The sequence below is a fragment of the Mustelus asterias genome, chromosome 15 (genome assembly GCF_964213995.1).
Source record: "Mustelus asterias chromosome 15, sMusAst1.hap1.1, whole genome shotgun sequence".
NCBI lineage: Eukaryota > Metazoa > Chordata > Chondrichthyes > Carcharhiniformes > Triakidae > Mustelus > Mustelus asterias.
In genome coordinates, this window is record NC_135815.1 from 77,148,606 (window position 1) to 77,158,889 (window position 10,284).

Here is a 10,284-nt window from a genome sequence, read left to right on the forward strand (position 1 = left end):
CCAATGGAAAATTCAGTCCCACGTCTCTGGAGTGGGGTTTGAATTCACAACCTTCCCGACTGAGAGCTGAGAGTGCTCCCCATTGAGTCAGAGCTAACACCTAACCACCCCATACTGTTAGAAAATTTCAGGATGCCCGACCGACCACTTTAAGGAGTGACTTTGCACCAGCCTGGGGTTAGCTGCACTCGGGTGAATCCCATGTGTTGCAGGGCCAGCTGCTACACGAGTGTGCTAACAATCAGCTGGCCTGATTCCAAAGATGTACAACTGTTGTTATGTCAAAACATCGCCAACCAATCTGCACTGTTGCATAAGTGAACTGTAAGATGTGAATAGGGGTGTTCAGGTGTGAGAACAAGTCTTGGGGAAATAATACCACGTGTCCCAAATCTAATTTACCCTCTGTCTTTTACAAATATTTGGCCTTGAAGTGTTGCAAAGAGAAAGTAATCTAAAGCTGTCAAGGGGTATGGGAGAATGTGGGGAGTTTGGCATTGAGATAGAGGATCAGCCATGATTCTGTTGAATGGTGGAATCAGGCTGGATGGGCCGAACGGGTGACTCCTATTTTCTATGCTTCTACAAAATTGCCTCATTGTTGCTGAAGTTAAATTTATAGAGTGAATTTATAAAGATTTACAAATTTGTGAGGAGACCATTTTGAAATAATGTTTTCAATATTAAACTCTATGTGGTAATCGTTCTGGCAAGGCGTTGTGTCTGGTGTACTGTGTGGTGCATTGCTGGCTGTTTGCTGTCTCTCAGTGAGGATGGCAGCACCCGCTCTGCCAAGCCCCACACTCCAGCAATAGGAGTGGTGTGGTGGTTAATAAAAAGGCATCAGGTCAGCACTGAATGTCTGCTGTAACTCTGGTGCTGAATGGAGCCTGGAGCTGACCCATGATATTTCATTGTGATGAATTGAAGAAAGTGACTCGAGCTTTCTCCTTCCCTTGCAGCTGAGCGAGCTCCTAACAGAATCACAAAGTCAGCTTGAAACAGCCAATAAAGAGGTACAGAAACACAGTGAGGAGCTCTCACAGGTGAGGACCACTCATTTCCGAACATCCGTCTCTGTGCTCTTCCACCTATTTAGATCCTCAATCTTACAACCTGCACTTAAAAACTCAGCTACCCAGCTAAATGCTGCTTTAATCAAAATAAAATGGTTCTGACTTCAGATTTTAACTTGAGCTGACTTACTTAAGCCTGGTAGTAGAGATGTAGTTCAATTGGAGAGTTCCGAGGGGGTTCACTAGATTGATGGACGGCACGGTAGCACAGTGGTTAGCACTGCTGCTTCACAGCTCCAGGGACCTGGGTTCGATTCCCGGCTCGGGTCACTGTCTGTGTGGAGTTTGCACATTCTCCTCGTGTCTGCGTGGGTTTCCTCCGGGTGCTCCGGTTTCCTCCCACAGTCCAAAGATGTGCGGGTTAGGTTGATTGGCCAGGTTAAAAAAAAAAATTGCCCCTTAGAGTCCTGAGATGCGTAGGTTAGAGGGATTAGCGGGTAAAAATATGTGGGGGTAGGGCCTGGGTGGGATTGTGGTCGGTGCAGACTCGATGGGCCGAATGGCCTCCTTCTGCACTGTAGGGTTTCTGTGACTCTGTGATTCTAGAAATGAGGATTTTGTCTTGTGAAGAGAGGTTGGGCAGTTTAAGCCTATATTCTCTAGGTTTAGAAGAAATCTAATCAAGGTATACAAAATGATAAAAGGTATTGACAAAGTAGACATGGAGAGAATGTTTCCTCTTGTGGGGCAATCTAGAACGAGAGGTCATAGTTTTAGGATAAGGAGCAACAGATTTAAAACAGAGGAGAAACTACTTCTCTCAAAGGGTTGTGAATTTTGTGGAATTCACTCCCCCCGAGTGATTTTTAATTAGTAATGGGTTGAAGGGTTATGGAGAGTGGGCAGGAAAGGGAAGTTGAGGCCAAGATGAGATCAGTCATGATCGAATTGAATGCGGATATCTACTCCTGCTCCTAGTTCTTATGTTCTTATGAAAGAAAATGCCTTCAGTCATTCGATGGAGTGCAGAAGTAATGGGTGTTGATCAGTTATGCAGTTCCAGCAGTGAGCGAGAGAGAAGCCAGAACTGGAGTGGTGTGGATTGTATGCTCCTCCAAACAACACTGTGATCTTGATAATCTGTCCTTGGTATTGTTGGCCGAGGAATAGAAGAACTCCCTTACACTTAGAGGGAGTTCCATGGATCTTTATCTGAGAGGACACATGAGGCCTTAATTGAACCTTTTCTCTGACAGTGCAGCACTCCCTTAGAACTGCCTTCCCTTAGATTTTGGGGGCGATTCCCCCAAAAATGTTCTAAGTGCCGAATTCACATAAAAACTGGAGTAATTCCCGTTGGTTTCTTTCAGTGGAAGTTTCAAAATGAATCTCCCACAATCTGTGCATCGCAGGGTGCACTAGCGTGAATCCCACTGAAAACCTGTGGGTGGGGCCTATTCCCGCTGGAGAGGCCGGCAACATAGCACTGAGCGGGTCACGGCGCATGCGCCGATCTGTCAGAGCGAAGATCAGTGCATGCTCAGTGGCCCCGCACTGCTGGCCTCTCAATTGCTGGCCAGCCCCGCAACCCTGCCCTGCATTCGACCCCTCCCCCCCCTCCACCTATGGCCCGATCGCTGGCCCTTGAATATGCCTGGGCCAGCCTCAACCACCCCCGCCCCCAGCTTGCCTCCCCTCAACCCGCAGTTATTCAATAAAATAATGAGTGGGTTCAAGAGACAGTGGAGGGGACATTCAACTCATTTGTGGGTTCACTGATGATGCCTGTTTGGCATCTGTAGCTCTCGACTTGTGTCCAAAGCTGAATTTTCGGGCTGGCAGCTCCTTGGGGCCAGAGCAAAAAGACTCCATCACCTTAATGGGTGCAAGTTGGAATCCTTCCCTTTGTAAAGATGTCTTTCTGGAGAGCAGAGGGAATATAGCCAGAGGCTGGGATTGAACTCACCGTGCATTGGTCGGGCTCACCGGTCTTTTCTTAAAAACAGCCCTTGTTTGTTTTTTGTTGCTGTTGCTTGTGTTTGAAAGAAAGCTTAACTTATTCAGTGGTGTGTTTTGTCATGGGCAGGAGGGAGGGAGGGCTGGTCTTTATTCAAAGGGGTGTACCTTTGTATATTATAAGTGAGTTTTAATCTCCCTGTTCTAGGTGAGACAGCGTCTGTGTGAAATGGAGACCCGTATGCGTGATGGAGAGTTGATTGAGTCACTGACTGATCAAGTTGAGCAAGAGCCTGCCAAGGTTAGGGTAGTGAGGCACTTGTGCGTGGCTGCAAAGAGCGCACTGATCTCTAAAGTTGATCACTAACACCGTATGCCTCTTTAACCTCCCTCTGTTATCTGTACCCCATAATCTGTGGTCGCTCTCCATGCACAGCCAGAGTTTTAATTTGTGTCCACGTGTCTAATGTTTGTTTGCATCTCCCCTCCTGGAAATAACCATTTTCATCATCTAAACCTCAACCAGTTATTCCTCCTCCAACTTCGCATCTCTCAGTTGACTGCCTATGATTCGGCACCTATGACTTCTGTGGTAAATAATTCTGCACTCTTTATGTATTTTTTGTTTAGCTTAAAACCCAGTTGGAAGAAACTGTGCTCAATGAGATGACACAGAGACAGAAGCTGGCTGAAGAATTTGAAAAGGTGGAGAATTTTTTATGAAACAAAATTCTGGCTATTTTACACTAGTTTATTTCTCCGCAGTAAATGATCTCCTGTTGTCAGCAGCCTACCTGGGCGAGACATCTCTGTTGCTGGGGTGTGGATGGGGCGGTGAGGGTGTGGGCAGCAGGTGTGGGGGCAACTGGGTGGGGGGGTTGACTGATGGTTATTTAACCTAAGGATCACCGCATCTCAGGTGATGGGTAAGGTTAAGAAGCTGTTTAACCCCTCTTAAGCTTCATGAATAAACTCAGCCAGTACAGGAATAGAACCTGCACCAGTGGTATCATTCTGCATCACTAAGTAGTGTCCAGCCAACTGAGCTAAACCCACCCACCTACAAGGTACAAGTCAGGAGTGTGATGGAATGTTCCCCACTTGCTTAGATGAGTGTAGCTCCAACAATAAGCTTAATGCCATCCAGGAAAAAGCAGCCCGTTTGATTGGCACCTCATCCACGACCTTAAACATTCACTGGCATGCACTGCAACAACTTGCCAAGATTCTTTTGATAGCCTTCCAAACCCGTGGCCTCTGCTGCCAGGAAGGGCAAGAGCGTCAGACACTTGGGAACACCACCACCTGCAAACTCCCTTCCAAGTGACTTACCCATCCTGACTTGGAACTATATCACTGTTCCTTCACAGTCACTGGGTCAGAGTCTTGGAATTCCTTCCTAACAGCAATGTGTGAGCACCTACATCACATGGACTGCAGTGATTCATTCCTCAAGGGCAATTAAGGATGGATAATAAATGCCAACTTAGCCATTGATGCCCACATCCCAAGAACAAATATAGAATGTGACCCAAAGCTTAGTCAGTATAGCCAAATTCAGTAAAGTACTTGTGTATCAATCTCTCTCAAGCATGAGTCAGTAGCTCCCTTATAGCCTAGGGACACTCAGGGCAAGTCTAATCGTCTAACTGCTGCACTATCAAGAGAGCAACTAATTCTGAGCAGAGGTGTGGGTCAACCCAGTAGTAATACGTTGCTGAACTGTACTGTCCCCCGATGTAGGACGGATGATTTTCTGTACCATGTATTATGCAACATGCTTCAAAAGATGTTGCTTTTACTTGTTTGCTGCAGATCTTATATCAGTGGTTTCTAACTGAGCCTGTGCACTTCTCTACATTAGGCCCAGAGTTCGGCATTGAACTTGCAGGAAGAGCTGGAGAAGTTGAGAGCAGCTGGGGACAGTGTCACCTTTGATGGAGAGGATATTGTTCAACTAAAGGTAGTCTTGATGCATCTTGTAGTTTCTGCTCTATATGTGTACTCTCAATACCTTATTGTCCCTGGAAAAGCAGTCACCTTGCGGTGCCAGCTGTGCTGTACGCTGAACTTATTACCTGAATGATAGACCATCTCATGACTTTAACCCCTCTTAAGTTTCAGGTCATCATGGTATAATGTTACTTTCTTTTTATTTAGTCTCACTTCATGCATTTTCATATCATCTGACCCCTCGTTTCTTGAAGGCCCCAACATAGGACTAAGTTTTAAGTTTATTCATTAGTGTCACAAGAAGGCTTACATTAACACTGCAATGAAGTTACTGTGAAAATCCCCTTGTCGCCACACTCTGGCACCTGTTTGGGTACACTGAGGGAGAATTTTGCATGGCCAATGCACCTAACCAGGACATCATTCAGACTGTGGGAGGAAACCCGGAACACTGGAAAAAACCCAAGAAGACACGGAGAGGATGTGCACACTCCGCACAGACAGTGACCCAAGCCGGGAATCGAACTGGACTATGAATAAAAGTAAACTACCATGGATGCTGGAATCTGAAACAAAAACAAAAAATGCTGGAAAATCTCAGCAGATCTGACAGCATCTGCGGAGAGAGAATAGAGCCAACATTTCAAACCAGGATGACCCTTCGTCAGAACTCAATAGGACTATGGATCCTTCCTTCCTAACACCACATGGACTGCAGTGGTTCAAGAAGGCGGCTCACCACCACCTTCTCAAGGGCAATGAGGAATGGGTAACAAATGATGGCCTAGCCAGCAACACACACACCCCACAAAGGGATAAGTTGAAAAATAAATTCTAGCCCTTGCTGTTTGCTAATTGAGTTTAGTCTGTTCTCGCGCTGTGTGAGCTGAAGAGTTGAGGTTGTTTTCCTCACTGAATTCGGCCCTTTATTGTCACACTTGAGGAAGGATGTGAAGGCCTTAGTGAGGCTGCAGAAAAGATTTGCTAAAATAGTTCATTTGCGAGGGCTGAGGGACTTCAGTTTCATGGAGAGGCTGGAGGTTGGTCTTCTTAAAACAGAGCATGTTAAAAGATTTATCAAAATCATCAGTGGTTGTGACAGAATAAAGAAGGATAGCTGCTTCCAGTCTCAGAAGGGTAGATAATCAGAGGACACAGGTTAAGGCTGATTGGCAAAAAAGACAGAAGTCGTGACATGTGTACATTTTTTTTGAAGTGATTTATTGTGATCCAGAATGCGCTGACTGCAAGAGTGGGGGAAGCAGATTTGATAACCAATTTCAAAAGAGAATTGGATAAATACTTGATGTGAAACATTTATTGGGCTATGGGGAAGATCAAGAGAAGTGAGATTAATTGCAAACCTCTACCAGTATTGATATGATGGGCCAAATGGCTTTCTTTCTGTGCTGTACCACTCTACGATTGTGAAACATCATCCACAGTTACAATGGGGTGATGTCACCTGGCCATACCAACTGCAGAATCATAGAATCCCTACAGTGCAGAAGGAGGCCAGTCAACCCATCAAGCCTGCACCGACAACAATCCCACCCAGGCCCGATCCCCGTAACCCCATGCATTTACCCTGCAAATCCCCTTGATGCCAAGGACATGGCCAATCAACCTAACCCGCACATCTTTGGACTGTGGGAGGAAACCGGAGCACCTAGATGAAACCCACGCAGACATGGGGAGAACGTGCAAACTCCACACAGACAGTGACCCACCCAGGAATCGAACCCTGGTTCCTCCAAGTACCAGCAACGACAACTGTGTTCATCCACGCCAATCTTGCATTGAACTCCTCAGTCATGAGAGGACCCCCGACCACAAGCTGATGAAATCATTGGACACTCTGGAACAATGTGGACTCTGCCACAATCTATACCTCAAGTCCATTGATCTGTCCTGATGCCAATGTTCCTTGGCAGAGGTCAGTTTCTTTTCAGCTGACTTTGACTCCCTTCCCATCCTGTCTACCTTGCCCAGAACAGATGCTGACTCAGTGATTTGAGCTCATTCAGAACAGATTAATAACCAACCACAGGACCTTGTGTGGTTCACCATAACAGGAAGTGAGTTATCCTCTGAGCTATCTGTGAGGAAGTCTACACAGGTATTCTTTTTCATTTAGATTTGTGTTTCTCATACTTAAGGTTTCACAATTACTCCTATTTCACAAACGATATTGAACATTGATCTTGGCAAGATCAAAGCCTTACACTTGGCAAGTCTGTTAGTAATTTGTTTTAAGTATAGTGACTATTGACAGCATCAGCTGATGTTTTACAGTTTAAGTCAGAAAAACCATGACATTTATCATTTTTCATCAACAAACCTGAATATATAAAAAGACGATGGGCAGGATTTTCCAGCCACGCCCACCCCAAGGCTGGAAATTCCCACCCGAGGTCACTGGACCATTGCATGCTCCGTGTCCCGTCCGCTGCAATTCCCATGGCGAGCGGGATGGGAAAATTCCCCCCTACAAGTGCCATCTTACCGGCCATTCATGCCACGCCGCAGCTACAAGCAAGGACAGAGTTTGGCGCTCGGCCAAATCTCCGCTCACTGCAGTGGGACCAGAAAATCCCGCTGGCGTGAGTGGCTGGAAAATCCCTACATGTCTTTCCATGGAGCTGACAAATGAAAGCTCGTGAACAAGTTACCCGTCAGACCACATTACTGACATACATTAATCATTGGGCCATCTGTCCTTGTTTGCACTTCTATCCTATCTTAGCAGAGTGCATAACTCGTGACTTCCCCATTATTTCAAAACTAGGTGATAGACAGGATAGCACTGGATGGGCATCTTGTCCTTAGAAGGATGAGGGGAAGAGTTTTCTTTGGTATTGATTCTTGTTGAAGAGGTGGTCCACAAAATTCCTGCAGCATTCACCCCGATTTCTAACCAGGACATTGGCAGAGCCCAAAGAAATCAGTGTCATTGTACTGGGACAACCCCTGCAACAGCTCAGGGCTATGCTGTATGTCCCAGTAGCCAATTGTGGTTGTCTATGTTTTCATAACTGTACAAAAAGTTCTTCAGACTCCCCCATTCTTCTTCAGCTGATGAGCCCCTTGCTACAGGTTTACCTGTTACTGTTTATCTTCTCAAAACCGTCTCGAATTTAAATTTCCCCCTTTGTCCATGTTTTGTGACCGTTACTATTCTTTTCCTGGTATCGCATTAGTGAATGTCTATTACACACTTCCCACGTGTCAAAATTATTCCTCTCATGGGGTGACTTGGTGTAAATTTATATCCTGTATTAAAATTAGAACTGAAAACTGTGCTTGTAGCATTTTCTAATGGTATGGTTTACATTGGGAACTGGTCCATGGTGGATTTCTCCTGGGAGTAGTATTGGCGCAGGCTTTTAAAATCTGACATCAAGAGTTTCTATAAATTAGCTCCACAATTAAAGAGCACTCGGGGTTTAATTGTGTTTAGATATCAGTAACAAATTCATTTGTAACGATTCCTTCATCCGCTGTTTAATGGATATTAACCTGTTCATAACCTCAGCTTTGTTTTCAAATCCTTCCATGGTTCCTCGCCTCTCCATGCTGCTGTAACCTTTTCCTACTCTATAATTTCTCTGATCATTTATGCAAGTCCTGCCTTTGCCCCACCATTGATGGCCACACCTTTAACTCCTTCGGCCCTATACTCTGGGATTCCATTCCTAAATTATATTTTGCCTGTCCTTAAAACCGTGACTCACCTGATGAAGCAGCAGCGCTCTGAAAGCTCGTGAAAGGGCGGCACGGTAGCACAGTGATTGGCACTGCTGCTTCAGAGCTCCAGGGACCTGGGTTCGATTCCCGGCTTGGGTCACTGTCTGTGTGGAGTTTGCACATTCTCCTTGTGTCTGCGTGGGTTTCCTCCGGGTGCTCCGGTTTCCTCCCACAGTCCAAAGATGTGCGGGTTAGGTTGATTGGTCATGCTAAAAATTGCCCCTTAGAGTTCTGAGATGTATCGGTTTGAGGGATTAGTGGATAAAATATGTAGGGATATGGGGGTAGGGTCTGGGTGGGATTGTGGTCGGTGCAGACTCGATGGGCCGAATGGCCTCCTTCTGCACTAGGGTTTCTATGATTCCAAATAAACCTGTTGAACTTTAACCTGGTGTTGTGAGACTTCTTCGCTTCTCGGCCTTTTGGCTAAGATCAAGTGTAGTATCGACATGCTGTGCTGGGTTGAAGTCATTAGGTTACATTTTAGCTTCATTTGAAGCAATTTTTAAAAGCGGCATCTCGGCCTTTTGGCTAAGATGCAATTGAGATCAAGCCTTGGAGGAGGAGCTATGCTAACTCCAATCAGCTTGGATCATGTAGATCAAGCCCAAGACAGGAGGTGAGAGCCCTGTCTTGTCAGCTTGGACCGGGAATGTCTCAACTTGTTGAGACTCTGAATTGGACTTGATTTGATTGAATTGGAATAAAAATACAAAAGAAAACCGGCTATTATTACCTGGATTTTAATCTCCGTCCTTCATCTCAGTATCTGTTTTTCGGTTCTATCCCTGTGAAGCACTTTGGATAGTTTTTATTTATATGTGAAAGGCACTATAAAATGTAGGTTGTTTTTGAATACTGCTTCAATAATGAGGGTTGCAAGACTTGGGACTGTAGTTTGAAATTTAGGGTGAATGAAGGGGATCATGTGATCTGTTCGGCCGTCTGGATCTTAAGCCTGGGTGGTTTGATGGTTAGAAATTAAATGAAGGCTTTGATTGTTTTACTGAGAGGAAGGTGCAAGATATTCACACTTGAAGACAATGGCAGTCGTCTCTCAGTTTACGACAAGTTCACTCTGACTCTCCCAACGACACAGAAAAGTGCTGAAAGGCAGAGGTGTAAACAGCTGTGCTATAAATTGCCCATGTACATCTAAGCTGAAAGGGGGTTGAGGGCAAGGAAAGCTAATTAGCAGTTTTTACCAAGATAATGTGTCTCACATCGTCATTGGGACGAGGACAGAGGAAGCCATTTTTAAAATCAGATTACAGACTTCCCGACAGATGAACAAATCTCACGGACAGGCAGCATGTGGGCAGCTAAGAGAAAAGCTGCTTGGGTTGACAAGCTATTACGGCCAGATGCGAGGGGGAGATGGTCTCAAGTTAATGAGACTCATCCTGCAACCTTCTAAAGATTCCAGGAGATTTGTCCTGTCATGGCCGGGTTAAGAAGAATCATCAGAAGTGGCTTTACTGCTGATGGTAAATTCAAGGAATTCTCCGAAAACTGAGGGAAGGCCCTCGAAAATCACTCAAAATTATTACTCGGCAAAACTGAGATGTGGGGGAACCTATTGGAAGCTGGGAGTAACAGAAGACAGTTTGCT

The 10,284-nt window shown here is 45.4% G+C and overlaps 1 protein-coding gene and 1 non-coding gene across 2 annotated transcripts in view; both read left to right on the forward strand.

Annotated features, from left to right (window-relative positions):
• The window catches only part of LOC144504739 (ribosome-binding protein 1-like), a 123,058-nt gene that overhangs the window by 102,061 nt on the left and 10,713 nt on the right, over positions 1 to 10,284 (forward strand). The window contains exons 19-23 of the mRNA XM_078230482.1: positions 963 to 1,046; positions 3,181 to 3,273; positions 3,603 to 3,677; positions 4,837 to 5,032; positions 7,085 to 7,159. Of these exons, the coding sequence (XP_078086608.1) occupies positions 963 to 1,046; positions 3,181 to 3,273; positions 3,603 to 3,677; positions 4,837 to 5,032; positions 7,085 to 7,159 (523 nt within the window). The remainder of the gene's footprint in view (positions 1 to 962; positions 1,047 to 3,180; positions 3,274 to 3,602; positions 3,678 to 4,836; positions 5,033 to 7,084; positions 7,160 to 10,284) is intronic.
• On the forward strand, positions 9,079 to 9,270 carry LOC144504967 (U2 spliceosomal RNA). Its single transcript, XR_013499743.1, has one exon. It is a non-coding gene; the product is annotated as a U2 spliceosomal RNA (small nuclear RNA).